Source organism: Staurois parvus, unplaced genomic scaffold, assembly GCF_062004578.1.
Source record: "Staurois parvus isolate SC_StPar_1 unplaced genomic scaffold, SC_StPar_1.0 ptg001328l, whole genome shotgun sequence".
Taxonomy (NCBI): Eukaryota; Metazoa; Chordata; class Amphibia; order Anura; family Ranidae; genus Staurois; species Staurois parvus.
In genome coordinates this window covers 2,032,816-2,049,259 of record NW_028319124.1, presented here as the reverse complement: position 1 = coordinate 2,049,259, position 16,444 = coordinate 2,032,816, and the positions used below count along the sequence as shown (strand labels likewise).

General features: G+C 42.3%; 1 protein-coding gene across 1 annotated transcript in view; it reads right to left on the bottom strand.

Annotated features, from left to right (window-relative positions):
• Positions 1-538: 538 nt before the first annotated feature.
• The window catches only part of TGFBR3L (transforming growth factor beta receptor 3 like), a 28,048-nt gene continuing 12,142 nt past the window's right edge, over positions 539-16,444 (bottom strand). The window contains exons 3-9 of the mRNA XM_089661333.1: positions 12,802-12,935; positions 9,619-9,759; positions 9,162-9,467; positions 7,421-7,559; positions 7,293-7,325; positions 2,684-2,794; positions 539-675 (exon numbers count right to left, since the gene is read on the bottom strand). Of these exons, the coding sequence (XP_089517459.1) occupies positions 644-675; positions 2,684-2,794; positions 7,293-7,325; positions 7,421-7,559; positions 9,162-9,467; positions 9,619-9,759; positions 12,802-12,935 (896 nt within the window). The 3' untranslated portion in view covers positions 539-643. The remainder of the gene's footprint in view (positions 676-2,683; positions 2,795-7,292; positions 7,326-7,420; positions 7,560-9,161; positions 9,468-9,618; positions 9,760-12,801; positions 12,936-16,444) is intronic.

Genomic DNA, 16,444 nt, shown 5'->3' with positions numbered 1-16,444 from the left:
CAGCACTAAGGAGTTTTTCACTACCAAAGTTAGACCTAGACTCTACAATCTGGCTTCAGTAGATTAAGACAAGCCATAGATGGTGCAAATTTCTTTCCTGCAAACATGGGTGTTGGGGATAGCTGTCCTGCCGGGAGAAGATAGTGATTATTGCTAGCAGCTATAACAGCCGCTAGTCATAATTGCATGTAAAGTCTGGCTGGCTGGTTGTACCCACGTTGATCGATCAACTTGGGTGCATTCAGCCAGGCTATACATGGTCCGAATCGAGATTCAAATCGGGTAAATCAGCATTGTGATTTTAGCACAGTTGCAGTGTTTGCTGGATAGTATTAGAGGTTCACAAATTTGTTTTGTTTCCTGAAACTGCAGTAGAGGACCCATTCACACCTTTGTGTTACAGTAATGTGTGTTAAAACATGTTTTAATGTGTGTTACTGCAACGCACGTCAACATAACTCTCCTACTGCAGTGTGTTTTGGTGCCATTCATGGCTGTTCTTTATCTCCAGTATATAATTCACAACAAACCAAAAAACTGAATGCAGAGTTTTATTTGTGACTATCATCTAATGAACAATATTATGGATCCAGTTGGTTAGATTGTTTCCTCTTGTGTTTGTATGTCAGGAATCTTGCAGTCCTCAGGAGCTCTGTGTCCCTTGATAGTTGAGAACTGTCGAAAAAAAAGGTGTCATATAAACAGAGGCTGTGGAACACATGCTTTATAGGAGATACCTCTACTTTCAAGGAAGCTGTCTACAGATCTATGGCCTTCATCAGTGTCTGAAATATTTGTGTGTTGTCTAGTAATGTCTTATTTATTTTGCCGTACAAACACTATGCTACAGACAGTTCACACCATGTTAGGCTCACTTTAGGTCCTTGGGGTTGTCTAAGGGGACAGTGCTGAAGTGCAGACAGCTTATGGTACCTCCAACTATCCATGATGATCTTCAAGCTGATCTTGGTGCCCTTGTGGAATCTCTTTTATCCCAGACCCAGATTGTTCATAGAGGCTTGACTTCTTTCCAAGTCAAGAATAAATTCCATCTCCAGCATAATGTTACCCAAACCCCTCTTAAATGATTTACTGGCCTAAAGCGGAAGTCACGTGATACTCCAGTCCCAAACCTTTTCCCCTCTTCTGTTTATATCCTGTGTAGCCCTTCATCGGGTGTCCATATCATTTCCTGTATGCCTGTATGGACACTTTCTCCTGCCTGGCCAGCGATTGGGTCTTCTCAGGATCCAGAAAAGTAATGACATCAACATGAGGAGATGGTAGAGGAACACCTGCAGTGCTAGGTTAGTATTTCCCCCACACCTGGAAAATGGCCAAAGTGAGGGACCTAAACTTGGTTTCACTTGCTTTTCCAGGAAATAACTAAAAACCCTGCAGGATGGGTTAGAGAGAAGGGGTCATATTTGCTTAGAATGGAGCTTTAAAGTTTATCCTAAGCCAACATTCTTTAAAAGGTATGTAAGCCCTAACAATTCACTTCTTTTATTTGGTTTATTTTGGTCTGTTAGACCAATGGTTACCTCCTCCTATGCTTGCCTCCAGGAATTCCCCTGAGCCTCTCCCATCCTCTGGAACTTCCTACCCAAATCTGCCTGACTATCTCATACTCTGTCCGCATTTAGACAATCCCTGAAAACTGTTCTCTTCAGAGAAGCCTATCCTGTGTCCACCTAACAACTGTACTTTTATCTTCTCCTTTAGCATGAGTTTGTTAGCTCTCTCATGGATGCACTGAGCAGGCTAGATACTGAGCCATGGGGAGCAGAAAAGAACTGTCAAAAGACCTGTGTAACAAGGTAATGGAACTTATACCAGTCAGTATTGTTCAATCACTTGTTAAGAAGTCAAAAATTTGTGAATCCTTGATACCAAGCCAAGGTCAGGTAAACCAAAGCAACTCAACCATGCACCTCATTTTTGTTCAAGTATCGTCGTATTGTGCCCCTTATAAACACCCATGCCATCTTTTTCCAAAGCAGCCTGTGTTTCTCCTGAGGTTAACTGTGGGTTTTCTTTGTACCCTGAACAATTCTTCTGGCAGTTGTGGCTGTAATCTTTCTTGGTCTACCTGACCTTGGCAGCAAGAGCTCTCCGAATTTTCCACTTTTTAATAAGTGATTAAACAATACTGACTGGCATATTCCACAATTTCTGCCAGGGTGTGCAAACATTTCAGCACATGTGTATCTCTAAGTAAAGATCTTTAATTTAACTTTGGATAGACTATGGAAGGGTTCGAGTCAAGTTTATATTGCCATATTTTTTTCCCTTTGGGGAGATTCACTCTGTATTGTTTCTGGTGACCACTGTCACCAAAACAGAAAGTGGAGAGAAATCCAACATTTTAGAGCTGTCTCCAGAACTAGAGGTAGGGAAATTCTTCCAGTTGGGACAACTGTCTAAGAGGGGAATTCCCTTCAATTTTGGACTCCTCAACTTCTCGTTGCATCTTTGGGACAGGAAGTAAGGGAAAAAAATGGTACAGAGAATGCAAAAAAAAAAAAAAACCAGGGGGGCTAAACTTTTTCCTACTCTATCCAAAACTGCAAAAAAAAAAAAAACCTGGTGAGGGTAAACCCTTCTCTACTCTATCCAAAACTGCAAAAAAAAAGTTTTAGATATACACGCATGATCCCACATGAGGACCATTATGACTTACCAGTCTTACTGTGAATGCACCAAAGTCCGATTGTCAGCATCATCCCAAGAAAGAACGAACAGAGAGTAACTCCAATCACTGCAACCACTCCAACCTCCTGCACTGAGTACTCTGTAAAGACACACAAAACAGCAGAGTGTCCTCATACTTCTGATTCATCATGTCTTTGTTAAAGCCCAACTGAACCCTTATTATTTATTAATGTAATGCAGTAGGGTCCATATTCAATAGTACTCCCCTCTCCCTGAGCAGCCCTCTTTGAAACAGCGTTCAGGGGGACATGTTGGAGCACTGGAGAGCCAGACCGCTGCCTGTGTGAGAGCTGTGGTCTGAACCTCCTACGTGCTGCCGGCACAGGGTAATTTAACCCTTGCTGCAGCACTTAAAAATACAGCATAGCTACATTACAATAATAAATACAAAAGGGTCAATCAGGATTTGGAAGGAAGGAAGGAAACAAGAGACTGAGGACAGAGCAGTAGTCTGTTCACTTTGGACTCAATGTATAAATGCTCATCTGAAGAGCAGTGCGTACAGCAAACATTTACAAAGCTTTCAGCCCGTTTCAAACACCTTTTCAGAGTCTTTACAACACCCTTCAGCCTCAGTTTGGGGTTATTAACACACATGGTAGTGCTTTCATTAAAGTGGTTGTAAACTCTTACATATACTCAGTGAGATGATTGACCTCAGGTGATATACAGAGATGAAACAAATCCTTCTGCATTCGTTGTACCTGTCTATCTGCAGTCTTCTCTTCTCTACAGCTGTTCAAAGTACAGAATTTATACAGCCTGACTGAGAGTTTGGAAAGCAGGAGGCAGAGAGCTGAAGTTACAAACAGAAAGGAGAGCTGAGAGCAGGATTGCTGTTAGAAACCACGGGGCCCCATACAGCCAGCCTTACAGGCCCCCCCCCCCAAAAAAAAAACCTCTGTTTACTATGTTTCAGTTATGAATGAACACAGTGAGTGATCGTTACAGGTTACTCATTGTATTCATTCATTGAAAGGAGTGGGCTGATAAATGACATTTTTACCGGACCCTTCTCCCACTCTCCATCCTGAAGCATCCTATTGTGTGCTTGCAGATGCCTGTGGGAGGGAAAGGAGGTAAGCCGGAAGCACTGAGGGGTGGGGGCACAAAGGGGGGCTTTGACAGCAGGGAGAAACGTATAGTGCACAAGGAGGGTTGTAGGTGTGGCGGGGGGGCAGTTACTGAAACCAATCCCCAGTATGGCTCTCTCTACAGCAGCTGAAAGCCAGCGGGAAGGAGAGGAGAAGAAGCAAGCTTTAAGCTGCTGCAGACAGACTCATTCAGGGGACTGGTTCCAGTAATCGCCCTCCCATGCTGTGCTGATCACCCTCCCTGCCCACATCCAATTCACCTAGTTACCTGGGCTCCCCTGCTGGCCTGGGCCCCGTACAGGAGGACTGTTGGTACCCCCTTATCCATGGCCTTGGCTGAGAGCTCATTCACACAGCACACAGAAACAGAGCTGAGGCTGTCAATTACAGGCTGTGTGCTGGAGGTCCCTCCCCTGTCACTGTTTTTCTCTTGGTGTCAGGAAAACTTGTCTGAAGTGACTCATGCAGATAGCAGAGGAAAATAAAACTATGTGCTCTGGACTGAATCAAGTACACATTATAGAGGGATAAGCTTTGTTCATAATTAATGCCAGATATGTACAACCACTTGAAACTTAAAGTATAACTAAAGGCAAAACTTTTTTTTTTAGTTTGGGACAGAGTGGAGATGGATTAGAACACCTGTCGGGTTTTTATGACTGTCTCTATTTCCGTTATGTAGTTACACCCTCTCTATTTGGCCTGGTGACCATTATCATCAAAATCCCAAATTTTGAATGGTCACTAGAACAGGAAGAGAGGGAAATCTTCCAATGGAGACACTAATTCTGGTGACTACCAGGGACTTTTTTCACTTTGGAGGAATTTCCACTCACTTCCTGCTGTGGATATGGGACAGAAAGAGAAGGGAAGTCTATCCAATGAGACACATGGTAAAAAAACTGAGGACAGTTATAACTCACCCTTACACTATCCAAAATAAAAAAGAAAGGTTTTGCCTTAATTTCTACTTTAAGTACTGAAAGCACGCTAAAGACTGCAAGCGGCATGTATAAAGCAACAGCAAGCTCCTTCATTTACAGTAGATCTGTGTTTAAGGCTAAGTTGACTCTTCTGAACATGTTACATGTCAGACCCATATTTAGGGTGTAACATGTTCAACATCCACCCCCGATCCTCCCCAATCCACCTCTCTCCGTGACATCGGTTGTAGGATCTTCTCCCTACATTTGCTGTCACAATTGAAATACAGTGCAGCCATGTGGGGCTCTGCCCACACATCCGTGACATTCACTCACAGTTTCTTGTGAATGAATAGACTACAAGTACTATCTGCCATTGCAGCAGATAGCTTGTAGTTCTCAATGAAACAAGGGTAATGGTGAGCTCTATTGTAGTTCATTGATCTTTCTGCTCTCAAGTCACTCTGCCCATATGGGAGGTATGGGCAGACAGCTACATGGAGAGGCTGCAAGAGCCCGGCATTGCACCCGTGATCTACTGATCGCAGGTGCAATGATTTGCAGGCTCCTTAGAAAAAAGAAAATGCACATTTTTTTACCTGCAGAAAAAGTGCATTTATTACTAATTTTTTAAGGTGAACATATATTTTAACAATTTTACACTATAGCAGAAGGGCAGTTAAAGGGTTAAGAAAAAAAACTGCTCAAAACTTGCTAAAAGCTTTGCAAATGCCTACTGTACACACTGCTAGGCTAGCAGTGAAATCCTGTGTGAACAAAGTCTAAGGTCTTTTTCACAAAAGCTTCAGGTGCACTAAAAATAGAGTCAAAGCTTTCATCAAGAGTCAATCAGTTTTGTTGAATCGTAAACACATGTATAGAGTATGGGCATGTGCAATCATAGAAAATGATGCCATGTTTAGGACAACACCGTCGTAGACAGTGCATGCAGCCATTCATGTCTATGGGTGGCTGTATGCAGCACTTGGGCTGCCCGGAGCCAGTGTTGCCAACCTACCAAATTGAAGTTCACTGACATGACACCCACATTTTACTGGCACAGCTGTGTTTTTACTGGCATTTCCAAAAGTTAAAAATTATAGTTTTAAGTGCAAATTTTAGTATTTAGGCTACAAACAAGTACAATATGCAATTAGCAATGTGATTTAAGGCAGATAATAAGGCAAACAACATGGTTCTTATTTTTGATATAGTAAGTAAGTAGCTCAGGGACAGGACTCAGGAGGGCAAGAAATTAGAATGGGCAGGCACACACACATGAAATTGACTATCGCGGTTCCACTGACAGCACAGATGATGACATTTCACCAACACCGTCACAGCCATATTTTTAACTGGCAACCTTTTCCTGTCATGGACATTTACCCGTGCCCATTTTTTACTGGCTGCCAGTAAAAATACTGATGGTTGGCAACACTGTACAGCACTTGTACAGGACTTAACATTTATCGGGTCCAACATCTAGCAATCATATTATTTTCATAACACAATAATAGTTATACTGTATACAATAGCCACCACTCTAAGGCCCCATGTACACGGGACACTTCTGAACGATGGAAACTGACTGCTTGAAAAGACGTCTGTTTAGCCGCGTTTGTATAACGCGTTTATGTGAGTTTGAATTTAGAAGCGTTTTTTAAAGATAAGCACAGGAGAACCTCCCAAATGTGCAGAATGCACGGAAAAGTGATAAATTATTAACTATTTCAGACTGTTTCAGAGAAATAAAGAGAGTAGAAGCAGAGACGGCAGTATGTGTTGAGCTAATTAGGTGTGAGTTGCTCATTAACATTTCTTTTGCTTCCAAGGGTGGGAAGGTGCCTGGTGGAGGGAGTCATTAAGGTCAGGGGGTCTTCATGAGGAATTTGAGGTGTCAATGGGCATTAACATATCTTTTGTTTCCAAGGGTGGGAGAGGTCTGAGGTGTGAATTGGTCATTACAATGTGTGACAAGGATATGTGCAGTAAACCAGTTTGTAGCTTTAAAAGTAATATTTGTGGGGGGGTCCTGATTCAGTAATGGCGTCACCTCCATGCACACGGCATGTTTGGTCAAAGAAAGAGAACACAGATGTCTGCAAGCAGTGGTTTACCTAATTCTTTTTGATTTACCTATATTTTATTTTATTTTTTCTAATAAGTCATGTTAAATCAATTCTGTTGTGTATTTGTTTTCTTTTTCACCAAACCTCAGCCCGAACACGGCTCTCAACTTTCATGCTGCATATGCCTCCATGTTCACACTGCTTGTCAGGGCCGCGAATGACCAACTGCACAATAGTCCATGAGCCTACGTCCTGATAACTCCATGGATGTACCTCATTTTTTTTATCTATATTTTTCCATTAATTTTTCTAATAAGTCATGTTAAATCAATTTTGTTGCCTATTTATGTTTTCTTTTTCTGTCCCCTGTGAGCCCACCGGGGAGAAGCACATCTCCAGGGAGAAGCACATGTTCATGGCCAGCTCACAGAAACATGGAGCAGAGAAGAAGGTAGCTGTGTGAACAAAACCCATACTGTCACGTGGCTCACCTCTGCCTGTAGAAAGCGGAGATCTCTTGTGACCTGTAAAGAATCACAAAAATTCCATAAGTCCTTTCACAATAGTTCTATGTCTTAGGGCAGCCATGTTAATTATGACAAATGCTAGGTCTGCTCACCAGGTAGGGACTGGAGAGGATTACGGGAAGGAGCAGAGATGGTAACCAGCAGTGGCTGGGTCACAGTACGATGGAACGCTGGCTTCAGGAAGGAGGGTGAGGCAGGGAAAGGGGTGCAGGGCACACCAGGAATACGACACTGGACAAAGGACAGTTAAAGAAAAGAAATACATTTGCTACAGCACTTGTACAGGACATAACATTTATCAGGTCCAACATCTAGCAATCATATTATTTTCATAACACAATAATAGTTATACTGTATACAATAGCCACCACTCTAAGGCCCCATGTACACGGGACACTTCTGAACGATGGAAACTGACTGAAAATGTAGGTTAAAAAACGTCTGTTTAGCTGCGCTTGCATACTGCGTTTATGTGAGTTTGCGTTTAGAAGCGTTTTTTAAAGATAAGCACAGGAGAACCTCCCAAATGCCCAGAATGCACTGAAAAGTGATAAATTATTAACTATTTCAGACTATTTCAGAGAAATACAGAGAGTAGAAGCAGAGACAGCAGTATGTGTTGAGATAATTAGGTGTGAGTTGCTCATTAACATTTCTTTTGTTTCCAAGGGTGGGAAAGGTGTCTGGTGGAGGGAGTCATTAAGGTCACCTGGCAGGGGGTCTGCATGAGGAATTTGAGGTGTGAATGGTCATTAACATATCTTGGTAGGAACATCCTGTATTCAGTGTTTTGTCCATCTGAGTACCGTGAAAACGCTTTGCATGCATTTTTCATGATGAAAAAAGGCTCTGGACAGCATTGAGAACTGGAAGAGTTAAAAAAAAATTGTCAGACACAAACGCTTCTAAAATGCAATTTGCAGCGTGAAGTCAGCAGTTGGGCTCCTCTCTAACGCGTTTCGCGCTTGTGCATGAAGCCCTTTGAAAACGTGCTCGAGCACAAAAGGCATTAGAGAGGAGCCCAGCTGCTGACGTCATGCCACACAGGCCAGAGGAAGGCCGGTGACCATCTTTACTACTGTTTAGCCAGAAGTGAGTGCACTTTTTGCACATTCCTTGCGAAATTTAAATAAAAAATACTGCACTATCAAAGTTTTCTTCCTGGCTCATTATTTAACAAGCCCCTAAGGTGGAGTCCTGATAATACACCTGCCACATGCCCATGATTGGTCTCTTACATCGGACGTGATGCCCCTGGAACCTGAGAGTGAGGTCTGCTGATCACCTGACATACTGACGTGTGCCAGATAATCTTCAATACACCCATTCGGATCCAGATGACCATGAGGGGATTTATATACACAAATGCGCTATTTTATTGCGCTTCTGGTTAGTGCAATATTATACAAAAGCTTCCAGTCACCGAGTCACAGATTTCACTTTTATTTAATTTATCATCTTTTGCATTTGGACTTTATTATGTTATGCAGTTATCACTGAATGTCACTTTAATTATTCACTTTATGTTCTCCATACCTATACGACAGAATTAGACGATACCACCACATTGTACCACTTTAAGCGCTTTCTGTATATATAAGCCATTGGAATAGCATGAGAGCCATTCATGGGTGGTCAGCATATTTTTTTCTGTACAGGTCTTCTTACAAAAACATAATTACACTTTATGTGACCTATATTTTGCATATTATTGGAATTCTCATAGTTGTTCTTTTAAAACGAAATTTAAAAAGAGCCTCAGTAATTGGCCTAGTATATGCTTGCATGGTCATTAGGTGAATGCTGCAAAAGGAAACATACAAGGCACTATACCTGTGGTAGTTTGGTGACACCAGTGCTAGTGCTGCATTGAGTTCCATGAAGACACAGCTCAACTCTACAGTGCAGAAATTGAATGGAGCTGTTGTAGAAATGGCCAAGCTGGAAACCGAAGATCTTTTTGGGTGGGGTCTTGATGCAAGGCTTGGGTGTGACCAGTGTGAATGTCACACCAGTAGCGGTTGGGCAGTCATTCACTAGAAGCGGGATATGGGATTGGTTGAATGGATTGGATGAAGCGGAGAGAGAACACAGAGTCAAAGAGAGTCCAAGTGATGGTGGAGCAGCAGACAGAGACACCTAGAAGAAATAAATTGCTGAGCTAACCAAAAAGACCTAGGGCAAGAAGGTGAACTGACTAAAAATGAGGGTTGTTAATTTATATATTGCTTTTAGCAGTTTGGTAGTTAGCCTAAAAGGACAGAAAAAAGCGTTATACAGGTCACCAAACCTCAGCCTGAACTCGGCTCCCAACTTTCATGCTGCATATGCCTCTGTTTTCACACTGCTTTTCAGGGCCGTGAACGAGCAACTGCACAACTGCAGAGTCCACGAGCCTACGTCCTGATAACTCCGTCAATGTACATGGAGACTAGGAGGGATGAAAGAAGGATATTATTAGAAATGGCTGTATTGGAAGCCAGCAATTTTGCCCCTTGCAGACATCATAATCTTATAGTTCAGCATCATTCATGTTTACATTAATTTCTTGTTTCTGAGAATGAACACACCCAGTGATGGGACTGCCATCAGGGCAAGCAGAGCAATTGTACCAGGGCTTCTTCTGACCCTTCACCTTCTGTTGTCTGCACTACAAAATTCAGTAGACTCACCTCTTAGCAGGGTTTTTTTTATTAGGCACAGAGCTTAAGTCCTGGGATATTTTTAGTCTCTGAAAATTAGGGGAAATTGTAAAATATGACTCAGGATTTCCACTCTCACAAGATCACTGCAGTTCTTTAAGATGGTAACAGGGACCTCTGATTATGGAACTGTTTCTGTTCATGTTGCGGTTTTCACCTTGCCCTTCTACCAATGCTTAGCTTCTCTATGGGCTCATGCCAATACCTGCAAACTTTAAGAAATTCATGAGTCTGGGGTTCAAGGGAAAGGATTAAAGCAGCATGTGTAGTGCATCACGGCAAAATATGGATATATGAGTGGCACTTAAGGGAGGTGTTTCATACACGGTAGTTAATTGCGGGTAGGGCCAATACCTTGCAGGTTTAAGGGGCATGATCTTATTTTTCTGCAGGAGATTACATTTTATTATTATGGTCCTCCAAATAATTATCACTAATATGATAAAACAGAAACACAAAATTGGCAATTCTGACAATACTTGAGCAACAAAAGGCCAATCATTACAATACATAGGCAACAATTAGGCAATTGCAATGCTATGCAGACAACAAATGACCAGTTATAATGTGTGACCAATGACAAGAACATTGGCAATAACTGCAACACAGCCTTCCCTCCCTCACCACCATCACCTTCCCTTCCCTTCAGTCTTCTGGTTCAGCAGTAAACAATAGTTGACTTCCTTCTAGTCACACATTTCCTCAGTGGTTAGAGAAGAGATGACAGCCTATGCCATCTCCTGAGTCTGTCCTTCTATCCAGTACTGGTTTAATGCTCTGCCCATTGGATGGCTGAAATAATGACCCCAGTCAGCTAGTCAGCAGCTAAGCTGGGTTGAAATCTCAGTCATTACTAAATCCAGTAATCTAAATGATTTGCTGGAGTCTCTGGCTGAAATCTGGAGCGTTTCCACCTATGCACACGCTGTAACGGCAAATGTACATGGCCACGCTTCTGTGCACCACTCCTGCCAATCAGTTTGGTAGCTTTCATAAAAGCTATCCACTATATCTCACTAGTGACAAGAAGAATACTAAAAGTTCAGTACCTTCTGGTTGGCTACATTGGGCTGTTATTCAGCTGGTGAGTTCTCGGAACACTTGCCTTGACCAGAAGATGTACTGGTTGAAATCCCAGTAATGAGAGAAATTATTATAGCTGACTCTGATTAGAAGGAATCTCCTATGGTGGTTGTACTTGGCACAATTAAAGAAGTGTTAGCATCAGGGCCTCACTGTATGTGAAGTTACAGAGGTATGCTCTATCCAGGGGCGTACGTACAGGGGTCACAGGGGTTGCGATTGCAAACTGGTCCCATGCTCCAGAGGGCCTGTGTACCCCCCTGTACACTTGGATAGGAGGGGTGGCAGCATGCAGAGGAACTGATCCTTCCATGCAGCCGCTGAATGCCCACTTCTCCTCTCCCTCCCACAGACAGCAGCTGCAGGAGGGAAATGGAGGGCATCAGTTGCTCTACATGCGGCCCCCACTACCTCTTTATCCCTGTCCTGCTGCCCCAGGTCCCATGTGCTCCTCTGCCCCCCCCAACACCCCCCCTCACCAACTGCTGTGGGGGAATACTGTCAAGATAGAGAGCGGGGAAGGAGCGGGCAAATGTGTCATTTAATGAACAAAGTCTGTGATTGGTACTGATCACTGACGTTTTTTTAATTCATTCATAACTGAGGCATAGTAAACTATGTTTACTATGCTTCAGTTTATAAATGAATGGGAAGTTCTGTACAGAGCTATTCCTGTTCATTCATTCTGTGCTGTTGAAGTTGCAGAGATGGAGATTGAGGTGTCCTCAATCTCCTTTCTTTGTCTCAAAGGTGAAACATTAGAGGTCTGTTTAGACCCCTGATATCCCACCAAAGCCCCCCAATGGGGGTCCTAAAATTTTTTTTTTAAAAAATTAAAAATAAAATTTAAATATAAATAAATAAAATAAGATGGTAAAAAAATAATTTAAAAAAATTACAAAATTAAAACTACTGACACAAGTGGCAGAATTACCAGGGTCGCAAAAGTCGCTCTTGCGACCAGGCCCTGGTGTTTTGCCATCATGAGGGGACCCAAAGATGGCAGGAAGGGGGCACACTATGGGACCATAATAAAGTGTCCCACAATGTGAGTAAAGGGCCCCAGCAGGGGGGCCCTTCATGGTTTCTTGCACCAGGGCCCTGAAGGTTCTAGTTATGCCTCTAGCTCTATCCTACCACTAGCCTCCAGAAGATGGTTAACAGTGCTGGAAGGGAGCCTCAGCTGTGTCAGGTAACATGTCCTGACAGGGTCCCTTTAATATTGTGGCTGATGGAGATTTGCAAGCTACTATACCTGCAGTAGAAACTATCATTGTGAGATTCTGGTTTTATTGCTTTAAGTCCTTAACTTGGGAAAAGCATGGATATATGAACTTCTGACCTTTCTCTAACTCGTATTGCCCACATACTTGATCTGAGCCAGTGGCTGAGAAATCAATGCCATTGTTAGGTTTAAAATACTAGCCAAACACCCAGCATCTTCAGAAGAAAGTCAGCAATGGTAGCTACCATACTTCTCTCAACACTGATTTCTTTTGATCTACACCTGCCCCTAACCCATCCATCCAACCACACTGTTATTCACCTAAGTCTGTTAAGGAATCCTATGATTTTGGTAGGTCACTGATGGGCAGATGTCATGATAGACAGGAAGACATTTGCCTGAATACTGAGTAGGCATTTTACTAAGGTAATGCAAATATGACTCTTCCTACAGTACTACTTACACCATCCAAAGTGGCACTTGTGATGTTGTAGACATTTTGACATGTAGAGGAGAATAACTCTGGAGGAAGATCCTGTGGGAATTGTTTTAAATTGAGTGATCTTGAAACATCAAAGCTGAGAAATGGTGGAGGCCCTAAATAAAAAACAAAAAAAATCTGTTCATTGGAGAGTCACATCATTTTGTGTGAAAAGATGTCCCGTGTAAATCAATTCATAGGCGTAAAGGTGAATTCAGGCTTATGCCTGGAACATACTATACGTTTTTTAGTTCAACCCAGTGGGTTGAACGGAAAAAAAAAATGAAAGATCGCTGCAACACAAATGATGTTATTACAGCACTCTCGCCTGCTGTGCTATTGTATTTTGACAGGGGGATCACCCACTCAGCCAGAACACACATGTCAGCTCTCGAAGCCATTGGCTGAGAGTGCTGATCGGATGCTGGTTTTCCAGCATGCCCGTTCCACAGAAGCCGGACATGAGACTTGCTTCTGTCGGACAGGGAGCTGTACACACGAGCCAAAACTCAGCCGGTTTCCACTATTCTGGCTGATTTCGGTCGATATTTGGCACAGGTGTACCCGGCATTATACTGTGTTATTTACAAACAATACTAAACATAAGAGATATTAGGAAAATTCACAAAGCTTTAACATAGTGATAAGGATCTTTATTTTCTTTATTTTAGCCATATGAGTGGAATTTTCAGCTTTTATTGGACTCAACTGAAAATAACTGTCACTTTTTTGATAATAAGAATTCTTATTCAGGTGTGTTAGCTTTGTGAAGCGATCCTATATTGTTAAGCCGATGACAATGCAAAAGAAGATAAAAAGTGCATTACCCACAAGGGAACCATTCGTATTTCTGTCAACAGTCCTTATGTATTTTGTGTGGTGTGGGGATGGGGGGTGAGCAAACCTAGTCTCAAAATGTACAAACAGTACTTGTTATATACAGTTGTGTTCAAAATAATAGCAGTCAGACATCACTAACCTGATCAATCACTGTTTTTGGTAGAAATTATATTTCTACATGGCAAATAATTTACTAGCAGGTGTAGTAGAGTAACAGAAATCCAACAGACCCAACAGTCATGACATGCATGCTGCTGATTCTGTGTAATTGAATCACTAATTGAAAGGGGCATGTTCAAAATAATAGCAGTGTGGAGTTCTATTAGTGAGGTCATTCATTCTTTGAAAAAAAGGTGGCAATTATTGCCCTTATTTAAGGAAGGAAGGCAGCAAATGTTGTACATGCTGGTTACAGTGCATTTCTCTCTGAAATTCTGAGGAAAATGGGTCGTTCCAGACATTGTTCAGAAGAACAGCGTACCTTGATTAAAACGTTGATTGGAGAGGGGAAAACATATAAAGAAGTGCAGAAAATGATTAATTTGTGTGTATGTAAATAAAAGCTATTAAAAGGATTTCGAGCTTTATTCACTTTTTTCAACACACTGCTATTATTTTGAACACAACTGTATCTGTTTCTCCTTTCTTACCTCTTACTAATGGAATAAGACAAGGCCACCCTTTATCAGCACTTATTTTCTTTCACACATTGGAGCCCTTCCTACAATACCAAAATGAGAACATCACAGGTCTCCCAGTTCAAGCTACATAATAAAAAAAATGGTGGCTTTTGCTAATGACTTCTTATTTTCTGTTTCCTTTCCCCAAGACCACCCTTCCTATTCTAACAGGGTAATTAAAATTATATAGTGAGCTATTACACCTGAAGATATCCGAAACTCTCAATGTCACCTCTCATCATCTACATTAGCCAATCTTGTCTCTAGTTTTCTCTTCCACTGGGCCACCACCAACATTACTTACCTAGGGACAAAAATCACTCCCACAAATTTTTGGGACTTACAGTATTTCTCTCCCCTTCTTCCTACCCTTAAACAAGATCTTAAAAGTAAATCCGCATATACTTGGTTTGGGAGAAATGAAAATTTTAAAATGAATATTATACCCCGAGTGCAAACCCTCCTGATTTTGATACCAATGTCTTTCTTGAAATTGTTACACTGAGAATTTATACAATTTATATGGTCCCATACCCACCCAAGAATAACCTGCAAACTTCTTACCTTACAAAAAGCACATGAGGAGATGGCTTTTTCTGATCGTCTAAAATACTATCAGGCAACCCACCTGTCCAGAGTCTTGGACTGGTGTAGAAACACTAAACACAAACAATGGATTGCTCTATAACAGGTACATTCTACCGTCCCTCTTTGCTGTCTTCCCTAGGTAAAGAAGAAACTTGCAAACAACCTAAGGAATCACCAGATCATCAGTCTATTTCTCCAAATTCTAACAGTCAGAGGTTATGCACATGACCCTGATATGACCAAAACACAAATTACCCCTATCACAGGTAACCCTGCAACACACTAAATAGCAGCCGTCGCTTAACCTGAAACTCCATGAAGGTCCAGTGCAAGTGTGCGGTGCTCAGGTGGCTCCTGACAGCCACAATAGCAATATGAAGTTGTAGACCACCACACACTAAAAAACAAAATTAAAAAAACAAGTGTCCGTCCTTGCTTACAGTTTCAGCCCTAAGCGGGCCTTAATCATAGCTGGAGTAAATTACCACTGCTATGATTAAGGCCCACACAGGGCTGAAACATGTAAGCAAGGAAGGACATTTGTTTTTTGAATCCTGTGTTAAAGTAGTGTTGTGATCCCAATAACATACGCCGGTCTACAACTTCAACCCTGATTTTGCCCATGACCAGGAAGACAGAGAACTTCTCCGCTCCCTCACCGCTCCCTCACTAAACAGGGCTGGCACCAGCATAAGGCGGCTTACTCGGCTGCCTTTGGACGATGGGATAGGGGGCAGTAAAATCCAAATCTCCATTAAACGATGGAGATTTGGATTTTTAACTTTGCTGCAGTCATATATTTTGTAACACACTCCCGGCCGCTATACAGATCGGGAGTGTATGTACTTTAGTAAACCTGACTGTCGCTGTGAAGCCGCTGATCACTTCCACAACTTCCACGATGCACCGCCCCCCTGCGTAGCCCCCCTGCTGTGTTTACTAGGCTCTACTTACCCACCTACAGACCCGGAGGGGTTATGGTAGGTGTCACTGGGAAGGATGGTGGCAGCTCATGGACATCTGTCTGCTGAGCCTCCCTCCTGAGCACAGACCAGGAAGTGACATGTATGACATCACTTCCTGGACCGATGCAGTGTCCAGGAGCATTGCTTGGGGAAGCAGCTGATGGAACTCGATCTGTGTTCCATCAGCTGCAGCAAAGTAGAGAGGAGACTTCAAGGGTCTAATACACCATGGATGTCTCATAAAGAGTACCTGTCACCTATATGCTATCACATAGGGGACAATTGGTCATTGGCAATAAAAGTTATGTAAAAAAAAGCTAACAAATTCCTCCATCCACACAAACAATAGATGGAGGAATCCTCACTTAAGACTCAGTTGATGACATACTCTACACTCAGATTACTGCCTCAACTGGTATGCAGTTTCTGTCGGTGTTTGGTGTCAGGCTGCTGGGGCCAATTTTCTATTCTTGCTGCCTCAGTTGTGCTCTTACTGTGGAACAAGGCAAGTTGCTAATTTTTTTTTTGTTTTGTTTAGCATATACCCTGTCC